At 61.6% G+C, this 11,879-nt stretch overlaps 3 protein-coding genes across 3 annotated transcripts; 1 reads left to right on the top strand and 2 right to left on the bottom strand.

Annotated features, from left to right (window-relative positions):
- Positions 1–5,170: 5,170 nt before the first annotated feature.
- On the top strand, positions 5,171–6,244 carry PLICBS_009328 (uncharacterized protein; the record flags this gene model as incomplete). Its single annotated transcript, XM_018324941.2, has 2 exons — positions 5,171–5,256; positions 5,311–6,244. The coding sequence occupies 2 exons, from the start codon at positions 5,171–5,173 to the stop codon at positions 6,242–6,244; spliced, it is 1,020 nt and encodes a 339-aa protein (XP_018176335.1).
- Positions 6,245–7,597: 1,353 nt separating this feature from the next.
- PLICBS_009327 (uncharacterized protein) lies at positions 7,598–8,375 on the bottom strand (the record flags this gene model as incomplete). Its single annotated transcript, XM_018324940.1, has 3 exons — positions 7,598–7,872; positions 8,110–8,233; positions 8,343–8,375. 3 exons carry the CDS (start codon positions 8,373–8,375, stop codon positions 7,598–7,600), a joined length of 432 nt encoding a protein of 143 aa, XP_018176334.1.
- A 939-nt stretch (positions 8,376–9,314) lies between these two features.
- Positions 9,315–11,859, bottom strand: PLICBS_009326 (uncharacterized protein; the record flags this gene model as incomplete). The annotated part of the gene is made up of 2 exons (XM_018324939.2): positions 9,315–9,901; positions 9,957–11,859. The coding sequence occupies 2 exons, from the start codon at positions 11,857–11,859 to the stop codon at positions 9,315–9,317; spliced, it is 2,490 nt and encodes an 829-aa protein (XP_018176333.2).
- Positions 11,860–11,879: the final 20 nt, after the last annotated feature.

Raw genomic sequence — 11,879 nt, 5'->3', positions numbered from 1 at the left:
CCAAAACCTACTGCAATTCCTTCTCTTTGGGATGTTGATGTCATAACCGGAAGATGCCTCGATTTGGCGTGGAAATGCAGTGGCAGGTGTGAAGTTTTGAGGCTGTGGTGATGCAGCGTGTTAGTCCGAGTGGTGGTGCTGCATTGCGGTGTTGCCGCACCGTCTCTGCGACTCTGTGCGTCGCGCAACACCATGAGAGTAGTGTTGCTCGCACACATAGAAAAGCCTTAGCCGCGCAGATGTTCCGCATCCAACTTTTGTTCCAGTGCCGCCCAGCTCGCGACACACAAATAAGGTGCGAAGGCCTGGGCCGGCGGGGGAGCCCCCGCAATGGAACATATCAGATGGCAGCGACGACAGCAACGACAGCAACGACAGCAACGACAGCAACGACAGCACTTCATCAGGACATCACGATTGTCGTAAAAAGCTTCACATTGGGCAAGAGACGGCAGCCGCGCCGACACCACTACTTTATTGCTTAACGCAAAGCTACAAGTAGCTTTGCTTACTTATAGCGCAAGATATTACGATCAGGGCAACGCAGGTACGGGGAAAGCAGTAGGCCTTGTCGGCTATAGACTGTACATACTAGAGGCGTGGCGAACCATCTAGTCCGCGGGGGAGAGGGCAGCACCCTTTATACATGCCTCACGTATCTAACTCTTGAAGCTTTTACCCCGGCGGTTTTCTCGCCTTGGGCCTTGGCTCCAAATTCAGTCCCTCACCCCCCCGACAAAGCAGCCATAGTAGTAGCAGCAGCAGCAGCAGCAATAACAGCTGTCAGTTGGCCCATAGCCGGTCACATAGAGGCAGATACTGCTCAGATTAGCCTAGCCTAGCCATCGTCAATAACATCACACCAAGGACTGCGTGACTTCGTCCACTTCGTGCTATGAGCCCTATGCCATTTCCCCCCTCTTTCTTCGTTGCTCGCAAGACCTCACACCGGCAATACCAGAGGCACCAGCTATTAGGAGGTGACCATCAGCCGGTCAAGTAGAGGGAGGCATATAGAGGCGCCTCCTAGCACTGTCATATTAAGTTAGCCTAGCCACCATTAACGTCATATTAAGGACTGCTTGATTGCATCTATTCTATGCTATGAGCCCTGTGTCATTCTGCTCTCTGTTTCTCTCGTTGCTCGCAAGACCTCACTCCAGCAACACCAGTAACACCAGCGGCAGCAACACCAGCAGCAACAGCAACACCGGCAGCAGCAACAGCAACACCGGCAGTAACAGCAACATCGGCAGCAACACCAGCAACAGGCGACGCGCCGCTGCCGTCCCATGCCTGCACACCAAAATTGGCTGGCGCGGCCCTAGATAATTGACGAACATCTATGCAATCAGTCATTCTGCCTGTGCCAATAGCACTACGCCACCTCCATGCGCCATCCAACCGCCACGCCAGGAGTGCAAGTCGGACAAAAGTCGGTGGTGGCTCGGGGTGAATGAAGCGCGCGCCCGCGTCACGAGGACGGCGCGGCACATGTTTTCGTCCCTCCTCAATTCAAAGTTCTGGCACATGCATCCCGTGGCGCCTCGACCATTGGATCAGCCCGTGGGTTCCCGACTTGCATGCTGACGGACTTGGGATGACAGAGAGCCTGGGGTGAGCGACGGCCTCGGCAGTTGTCTGGCTCGTGGCCTTGCAACCACGGGGACTGCAACATGGACGCGGAGAGGGATGTTTACAGGGCAACTGGTGGTGTCGGAGCGGGCGCCGATGGCCCTCAAGAGTGCTAGACAGGAGCCGCTATATCGAATATAAACGCACCATAATCGCATTGTGTGTATGTGGAACGAAGCGCGGCGGCTGATTGTGCCTGGCACAAGAGCCACGAGAGCCACGAGAGGAGAGGAACGAGAGCCACGGACGGGACCAGAGGAGTGAGAGGTACGAAAACCATGAGAGGCATGAAAGGCACGAGAGGCACTTGCCACGGGTGACACAAACGTGGCCGCCGTCTATTGAAACAGGCTCTCTTGGCAAGCCTCCCCAACATGGAGCGCTGGGGAGAAAGACGGCGGGCTGCACGTCATGCTGAGGCCTTCCCCGGACCAGCCCGCGGTTCGAGGTGCGCCTCGTGGTGGCCGGCGGCGGCGCGGAAACGCGGAGCCGGGGGGCCTGCGTTTGTTGGGGTTGCAGCAGCGCCGCCATGACCGCTTGCTCCATGCCGGCGGCTGCCCGTGTCCCTGTGCTTGCGTGCATCGCGAGCGCGGTTGCGAGCAGCTCACCCGTGCGAGCGCGGGTTTCGGATTGTCTTGTGGCTTGCTGGCTTTTGTTTGCTTCCGCGATCGTCACAACGGAACGCAGGCTTATCAATGCCTCGAGTCCTGACCGCTGCTGCGTGGACGATTGCGGCAGTGCAGTAAAACTATCCTTGTGCGACGAGGCTAGATAGCGACGAGGCATGTTGGGCCAGGGTGTGACTCAAGACGTGGCGGCGCTCATGCCTTGTCAAGCTGCTGCATGCTCACCGACGGCTTACCGTGCGTTTCGGAGGGAGCTCTGGTCGGTATCAAACCACGGGCACGGATGGCGAGTGATAGCACGCCCATGGCTGCTGACCGGAAGCGGCTGTGTTGGAACACGGGGGAGAGATAAGGGCGAGACACGACACGGGGAGGCCGTAGATAAGCCGGCGACATGGCTGTGCTGTAGAAGGACAAAAATAAAACCAGATACCGTTGTCGAGACGGCAATGCCACAGGCGTCAACACGAGCGCGGCAGGGCGGTGGCCGTTCTCAGGATGGATGGATGGATGGATCGAGGGCTGGAAGGCTGGAGGAACGGAGGTGAGATTGGGAAAGGGAGGGTGGTGGTTGTAGCGCGGACCGCGGTGGACGACGACGATATGGGGGTACTTTGCAATGAGGGGAGCTTGGCTGCGGGCGGAAGGTACCTTCCCCCGTGCCTGGCATCCGTCAGTGGTGGACTGGTGGTCCGCGCAGCGCCAGGACCCGTGCCATGTGACCTGGCGGGCTGCCCAATGGCGCGGCCAGCAAACAAGCAGAGCCCAAGATTGCGAGATGCCGAGCCAGAGTCGCACAAGACAACAAGGTACCCGGTACCAGCCGGGGGAATGGTGCGGCAGCCGTGGCAGCAGAGAGACAGAGGCAGAGGCAGAGGCAGAGGCGGAGGAAGAAAAAAAAAAAACCTTTGTTGGCGTAGAGATACTCTTACCCTATAAGTTGGTCGGTGTTACCCCATAGGAAGCCATCTTTTACCCTATAGCAACGTAATCTGGCACAACAAGCTTCCCAACGCGGCAATCGAGGCAGGGTCGGGCCTGCCGCGCCTGCAGGGGTACGTACCGGTACCGCCCCGATGTACTCCGTGCTCCGTGCGCGCCGTGCTGCAAGAGACCCGATGGCATGTCTCCAAGACTTGTTGCCGCCAGTGATTTGATGGTTGGAGTCGGTACTGTGGACTTTTCGACCGCCTGCCCTGCCCCAGGCCCAAGGGCTGGGGGGCGTGCCTGCCTTGGCCTGCGAGAGCGCGCGCCTCCCCTTGCCATTGCCTTGCCTTGCCTTGCCTCGCATCGCATCGCGGCGCATCGCCGCTCCGCGCAGCCGGATCTGACCTCCAGCCTGGGAAGGCGCCATGATTGGCTTTGTCCTTGCCTCCGGCGTCGCCTCCAGCGCCGGGCTGGATGCCGGTTTGCTTTCGCGCCTCGTCCTCGTGTTGGCGACTCGTCGCCGCCTGCCATCCGTCATCTGCCTCGCCCCCCCCATCCGCTGTTTCTGCATGCCATGCCATGGCCACCATCCCCGTCTCCGGCTGAGCAGCCCTACCAATGCGCAAAGTACACACGCAGCCCCGTATCTCCCTGTCTCTCCCGCCCCTCCACTCGACGACAACGGCTTCTGGACGCTTGCTGGTGGGCGAGGCTGCCCGGGATCCACGGCGCCATGGCCGTGAATTTATCGTCATTGTCTCCATCCTTATCATCATCGCCAAACGCCTCCCTCCATCCGGCATGTACGATGGGCAATGTACTGTACCTCTCGTACCCTCGCTCTCTCCACACCACACTGACCGACCCCAGACCAACCCTCCCCCCGGATCCCAGGCCGGTGTCACAGCTGCCCGGCGATTTCGGAGCCGCCTGCTGTTGGCCGCTCGCCCGCCGTGACCGCCGTTCGTCTCGAGTGACACGCCACGATACGACGGGTCAAGAGGCAAGACAAGAGCCGAGCACTGCACAGTACTGTACAGCGCCGCTCCCTGCTCCCGTCTCCATTCTCGTAGCGACCGTGGACGCGCCGTTCCCACAAGAACCATTTCCGGGGCATACGGGAATCATCATACTTGCCCAACGCAGTCTAGCGGCTGCCGTGGCATCGCCGCTGGGGGGGCGTGGCCAAAATCTGGACACTGACTTGGAGCTTTGTTTGGCGTGCCAAAATAAGCAACCCCCAGGAACGGTCCAGAAGGGATGACCACCGCCTCTCACAGCACTCGACGGAATGGGCGACGAAGGATTTTTTTTCAACGGCGTTTGGCGATCCGTCCTTGGTTGCCGCCTTGCCACGCCCCGATAGTGCAGGCATCTGGCGACAGAGGCGAGTTGGCAAAGACTATGAGGAGCCAGGGCAAAGAGGACATGCTCGCGGCGTCAGAAGCAGACCATGAACCGCGCGTACGCGCAATGGGCGTCTTCCACGGCCCCGACGAGTACCTCTACTTGGGACCTCGACTGACTTTCGACGGCTGCGGGTCCACCGCCGACCCAGCGGGCGCTGGCGGCGCCGCAATTCTCGATCCATCTCCCCCATCCCCACACACCGTGAGCACCTTTGAGTCCTCACTTTCAAACGCCCCCCCTCCCGCGCCGCCAGGCCTGGAGGTCGGCTTGCGGCGGGCAGGTATCCAGGTACCCTCCCACGGCTGCCATCGCCGCTCTCCATCGTGTCCAGGTACCGGCGCCATGGCCCGCCCCGAAGGGGGCCGCAACATATATCAGTCCCTATCCGCCCGCTCCCGTTGCCCTCCCGTCTCCTTCCCGCCTTGAGTCCTGCCATATACCGTATCTTGCATCTGTCAGCGTGTGATTCAACAACACGAGTGACTTGCCTTCTCCAGTCTGTCGTCTTTAACAACAACTACACTCTTCTCCGCTGCCTGCCGTCCCCCTCGTTCGTCTCATTCAACGACAACATGGGCTCCCTCGGCTCCGACGCAAAGCTCCCCTGGAGCAAGACGCCCTGCGTCCAGAGCCCTCAGCTGTCCCGGATCGCGGGCTGGTAAGTGCAGGCACGAGATCTGAGCCAAGCCCGTCACGCTGACGGCTTCGACAGCAACATTTACATGAAGCTGGACAACCTCCAGCCCAGCGGCTCCTTCAAGTCGCGAGGAATCGGCAACCTCATGACCCGAGCCGCGGCCACAGCAACTGGAGATGTTCACTTTTACTGCTCCTCGGGCGGCAACGCTGGCCTTGCCTGCGCCACCTCGGCTGTCGCCCTCAACAAGCCCGCCACCATTGTCATCCCCATGACCACGTCCGATCTCATGAAGAACAAGCTCCTGGACCTTGGAGTCGAAGTGCACCAGACGGGAAAGAACCTGGCTGCCGCCGACGAGTACCTGCGAACCGAGCTGCTCAGCAAGGACCCCCAGGGCGTCTACGTCCCGCCCTTTGACCACCCCCACGTCTGGGACGGAGCGTCGACCATCATCCCTGAGCTGCGGGATCAGATGGACGTCCCCATGGACGCCATCGTGTGCAGCGTCGGCGGAGGTGGCCTCTTCAACGGCTTGATGCAGGGCATCGAGAGCTACCCCTGGTCCGGCTGCAAGCCCGACGTCGTCTGTGTCGAGACGGACGGCGCCGACAGCCTCAACGCCTCCCTTCGCGCCCAGTCCCACATCACCCTCCCAGAGATTACGTCCATCGCCACGTCCCTGGGTTGCTCCCGCGTCTCTGCCGAGACGTGGAAGTGGGCTCAGTACCCCAACACGCACAGCCTCGTCGTCTCGGACGCGGACGCCGCCATCAGCTGCGTCCGCTTCGCCGACGACGCCCGCCACCTCGTCGAGGTTTCGTGCGGTGCCGCGCTGGCCACGGTGTACCGCGGTGACCTGCGCGAGCGGCTGGGCCGGGGCATGAGCGACGACGAGTGGGCGCAGAAGAACATTGTTCTGATTGTCTGCGGCGGGTCTGGCGTCACCCTGGGCATCCTCGACCAGTACGTCAAGGAGTACGCACACCAGACGGCCATCAAGGTATAAGCGGAGCCCGGAGGCCCTGCCGATTTTTGATTTATCTACGAGCGTTGCGTTTTATGCATGGCACTTTCACAATTTCCCGGGATTTCTTGGATAAGAGATTAATAAGAAAGATTCACGACATGGAGCCCTTGGAAGTGTTCTCTGATGCCCAAGCCTGCCGAGGCTAGATGCTCCCACATGATGCTGCCACGCGGCGGCAAAGGCTGGGACGACGCAGATGACACTGCTGCAGATGCGTCCTCCGGCCCTGGCCGCGGGCTGAAGCATCATGCAGGTCCCCTACAGCTGCATCCAGTTGACCTCGTGACACGGGGGCGTCTACGGGAGGATCGGATCTGAAGGACCCCATGTCGGGCAGGAACGGAACTCGATGCAGAGGGGGAGGCATGCGACGAATCATGACAGGAGCGACATTCGACTTGCAGCGATATCATTATTGTTACGGCGCATATGGGGTTAATGGCGACTGGTAAAAGCGCCACGGATGGCACGACAACGTGCCCGGTCGATTTCGGAGAGATTTCCCGGCGGCCGCAGCAGATGCAAGGCTGCAGGCTTATACACGAGAGGGCAAAGACAACTGCTAGACACGAACTAGAATAGAATAGAATCATGCATCTATTGCCTCTTGGAGTCTACGTTCCCCGGATTATCAGCCGCTGGCGCCTCCGCATGGATCTGCCACGCCATCGGGGCCAACAGCCGTGGCGGGCAACTCCACGTCCGACGTCGGCAAGGCCGGGCACTCATACATGCGTAGTGCCAGACCGGGTCGGGAACATGGCATGGGCTGGAACCTGTCTGGGGGAGGGGGGAGGCTGTGACGGCATGTACTTTGTACCTCTGTGCCGTACCCGCGCGGCGCGATGCCTGGGCGACGATGAGGTGAGCTGGAGGGGCGAGGGCGAGGGCGAAGCGCGCCGCGGTCCGGGGCGGGGGGAGGAGGCGGCCCCACGGGGGGCTCCGAGGGGAGGGGGTGCGGTGCGGCGCCGGGGGCAGCGCGGCGGGGGCCGGGCATTTTGCATTTTTGATGGACAAGTGTTGATGAATTGATGGAATTGTTCGTTTGCTTTTTGGATAGTGGGATTATGTGGAAATGATCTGATGACAGGGATGAAAAGATGGGTTTGAATGTGGTGATTTCATTACTTCATTACTTTGGTGTCTCCGTTACCAGTGAGAGGATGAGGGAAGAGACAGACTTGTTGCCAGCATCACGCCAGGGCGGCGACTGCGCGCCTCTCCTTCTTCTCCGTTTCTCTCTCCCTCCCTTCCCTCTCCCCTCTTCCGCTTCCCCAGCATCCGTTCTCATCATCATCCCCTTGAGCCACCCACGCGACGCCCACGCCCGCGTCACCCGGCCCTCCCCTTCCCCCTGCCCCTTCCTCTCGCCGCGCCGCCGCCTCCGCCGCCTCCTCGTCCTCGTCCTCGTCCTCCTGCTGCAGCAGAGGCTCTGCCCGTTCGAGCGCCAGCGCCGCTGCCGCTGTCGGCCTTGAGCTGGTCGACGTACTCGCCCATGAGCTGCTGCAGGTCCGGGTTCTTGCGCGCGAGGAGCAGCACGTCGTCGGTGGTGACGGTGGAGCGGCCGGCGTGGCGGGAGAAGCTCTCGAGGTCGACGGCGACGTTTTCTGCCGTGATTCCCAGGGTCAGCGAGTGCTCCCCTCCCCTCTTGTCTCTCACTCAGTCTCTCTCTGCATCTATCCCACTCCCTCTCTCCCCCCCTTTTCTCTTTTCTCGTCACACATCTCGTTCTCCGCTACATGTATGTATGCACGTAGCCGCCGAGGATAAGTACCGTAGTAAAAGACATGACGATAATGATGATGGTGATGATGGCGGTGGTGGTGCCGACAAGGGAAACATACCGATCTGCGTCCAGACGAGTTCCGTCAGCGCGCCGATGAACTGCGGCGTGGCGTTGAGGTTGCGCCGCATGCTCTCCTCGTCGACCATTTGCCCGACGGCGAACCAGAGGGCCGACTTGAGGCGCTGCATTTTTTTTTTTTGTTTCTCAGCATCGAAGCACACAGCCAGTTGCTGTTTCTCCCGCGGGGAGCAGACCCGAGGGGGAGAGAGAGAAGGGGCCGCGCAAACATACCTCGCGGTCGTCCTCGGCCGTCGTGTCGGCCATGCTGGTCTGCGGCGTGCGCGGGGGCACTGGCGCTCGTGTGTGTGTGTGTGTGTGTGTGCGTGTGCTCGTGCGTGTGCGTTCGTGTGCTCGTATGGGTGTTTGTGATGATGAGGCTAGAGGGTGAGTGTGGCTGTGAGAGCAGTGAGGCGTGAAGTGTCGGATATGTGAGGTGAGGTGAGGTGAGGTGAGGTGCAGGTGAGTGACGGGCGAGACGCGTCTGCAGTGTGCCACTTTACGCGACGCGGGGCTCTAATGCTGTGGCGGTTGTGGTGTTGCGGTGGGGTGCCAACTTTCTCAGCAACCAAGCAACTCTCACTCATCACTCCTCGAGTCCTCACTCATGCACAAGCACGCACACATACCCCTCTCACGACTCCTCAACAGGCCTTCACAGTGGTATATGCCATGCAATGCCATGATGGTTTATTTACGTTGCTGTATAGTACGTTCTGCTCCTTCTGTGTAGACGCGAACACACCCCCGTCCCCAGAATTACCATCATCAACAACAACGTCCTTTCGTCAATCGTGAGAACACCCCCTTTCTCTCCCCCTGGCTATTCCGCGCAACCGGCTTTAAGTTTGATCACAAGAGGCCAGGGGATGGGGGTAATTATATATATATGCAGGAGAAGAAATGGCCCCTATGAAGTGAGGGTCGTCATCGTCCATCACCACCTATGCCTCCGTCGCCCTGCCGGCTGCGAAGGCGTTGGTGACGGCGACGCAGGCGGCGGCGGCACCTCCTTCTTGGTATACACGCTCAGGCGGTTCGCCGCGCCGCAAAACTGCTGCGCGCTCCCGCCGCACAGCATCCCGCACTCCTTCTGCGGCGCCTCCTTGCTCGACACGTCGAGCTTGTTCCCGCAGTAGCACTCGCGCCCGTACTCGGTCCCGAAGAACTTGTACGCCTTGCAAAAGTCGGCGCACTTGGCGTTGGTCATGTCGTCGGCGGCCGTCGCGGCGTCGGCCAGCGCGCGCGTGCCGTTGCCCTCGGTCTGGCACCCGACGAGCACGAAGTCGCCCACCGCGGCGGGCTGCTCGGGGGACCCCCGCCCGTCGCGTTGGGGTTCATGTACAGCTCGAGGCGGCTGCTGCCGCCGCAGTACTGGTACTTGTCGCCGGCGCAGGGCATGGCGCAGTCGGCGAGGGGTGCCGTCTGGCTCGTCTCGTCGAGGTAGCTGCCGCAGTAGCACTCGCTGCCGTACTCGGTGCCGAAGTACTTGAAGTCCTTGCAGAAGGTGCCGCATGCGTCGTTGGTCATGTCGTTGGCGGCCGTGGCCTTTTGCTCGAGCGCCCGCTTGCCATTGCCTTCGGTCCAGCAGCCGACGAGCGTGTAGGGCGAGACGGTGGGCTTGTGGATGAGCGTCGCCGTGGGGGTGGGCGTTACGGGCGCGCTCGTCGTTGAGTAGAGCTCCAGACGGCTGCCCGCGCCGCAGTACTGGCTGGCGTCGCCGCCGCATGGCATGTTGCAGTCTGCCAGAGGGGCCGCCTTGCTGGAACCGTCGAGAGAGTTGCCGCAGTAGCCTGTGCCGCGATCTGTCAGTCAATGTCAAGGGGGCCATGTCCTCTGTGTACTCACACTCGCGTCCGTACTCGGTACCCCAGTACACGTAGGCGCTGCAGTAGTTCATGCACTTTTCGAGAGTCATCGAGTCGTTGGCAAACGAGTTGCCCGTGAGAGCCCGCGCCCCCGTGCCTTCGGTCCAGCAAGACACCATCTTGTACCCGCCGACGGCGTCGCGGTGATGCAACGTCTCAGTCGGAGCCGCCGTGGTGCTCGTCGTGGTGGTCGAGCCGCCATCCGAGGTAGTGGTAGTCGTGGTTGTGGTATCAGTAGTCGTGGTAGTGGTGGTCGAGCTGACAGGCGGCTCCCCCCCGTCGCAGGGCGCCGGGTTGTCAAACGGTCGGCACGTCCCGCCGATGTCAGTGAGGCTCTTGAAGCCGTCGGTCTGCGTGCCGGCCGTGACGTCGACGTGCGACTGGTACGGCAGGCCGCCCTGGATGGTGTAGTCGGACGTGAACAGCGTGTACTTGCCGACGCAGTTTCCCTTCTTGAGCTGCACGGCGGCGCTCTTCTGCAGCGGCACGGGGCTGCCCGTCTGCGGCTCCTTGTAGTACACTGTCGCCTGCGCGCCGTTGCTGGCGGCAACGTCGTTGCGCACGGCGGCGACCAGGGTGACGGCGCCCGCGTTGCCCGTCACGCAGCTTTGAGGCGCCTGGAAGATGATGTCGTCCTGGAGCGGGTACCCCTTGCCGTTGTTGTCGTACGTCTTATCGTTGACCGTGACGGTAAAGGAAGAAATGCCTGACGCAGCGGGGATGGTGGCTGAGATGGGGAAGAAGGCAAACGTGTCGTCGAAGCCCTGTCCCACGCCCTGCAGGCTGCTGGTGATGGCGCAGGAGCTGGAGCCGCAGTCGGCCGAGCCCTTGCGGTCCTTGTAAGTGATGGTGATGCTCTTGACGCTCCCGTCGGGCAGGCCGGTGGTCTTGACGCGGATGTAGCCTGTCAGGGAGAGCATGGTGCCGCCCTGGGCGAGGGTGAGCTGCAGATTGACGGGCTTGACGGTGTAGGGCACGATGGGATCCGTGAGCGTGACACCCGGCGGCACAACATCAATCATCTTCTGGAGGACCACCTTGCAAATGTCCTTGAACTTGTCGTTGTCCGTCATGGTGGTCATGGTCTTGTTGCTGTCAGCGTTGAAGACCTTGAAGTCGGAGTTCTTGTTGATGGCGACCGAGGGGCCGACGACGAGCGGGTTGGTCGTGTTGCCCGACAGATACTCGGTGACGACCTTGTTGTCGAACACGGCGACGGTCGAGTCCAGGGGCACCTCGCCGTTGGCGGGCGCGTTGGGGGGCATCAGGTCGGGGAACTCGTCCTTGTGGACGCCGCCGATGGTGTGGCCGCAGGCCGTGACCTGGATCATCTCCTCGGTGGTGAAGCCCATGCGCTCAAACTGCTGCTGGAAGGTGACGACCGAGTTCTGCGGCTGCGGCACGCCCGTCGCGCCCTTCTCGGTGGCGTCCTTGCGGCCGGCGCGGAACGGCACGGCTGGCCCGCCGCAGGAGCGCACCGACGTGTAGACGCCGAGCGCGATGAGGTCCGACAAGCTCGACCGAGGCGAGACAAAGGGGGCCATGAACTGCAGCGTCGTCTTGTGGCCGGGCCCCGTGTTCTCGCCGTTGTCCAGCTCGTACTGCAGCGAGCCGTCCAGGCCGCCCGTCTTGAAGAAGGTGTTGGCCGTCGACATGTCGTGGAAGGCGGTCCGGAGCCACTCGGCCGCGTTCTGCCGGCCCGGGCCCGAGGCCTCGTTGGTACACGGGCTGACCGTGTCGGCGAACTTGCGCGCGCGGAACGACGTGAGCTGGAACATGATTTCCTCGAGCTCGTCGATGGGCGACGGCCAGGTCGGGTCGGCGAGCGCCCGGCCGGCGAGGCCGAGGGCCAGCACCAGCGACGCGGGCGATGACGACCGCATGATGGCTGAGAGAGAGAGAG

This window comes from Purpureocillium lilacinum, assembly GCF_023168085.1.
Source record: "Purpureocillium lilacinum CBS 284.36 DNA, scaffold_7, whole genome shotgun sequence".
In the NCBI taxonomy this organism is placed as follows: domain Eukaryota; kingdom Fungi; phylum Ascomycota; class Sordariomycetes; order Hypocreales; family Ophiocordycipitaceae; genus Purpureocillium; species Purpureocillium lilacinum.
This window is presented reverse-complemented; position numbering and strand designations above follow the sequence as displayed.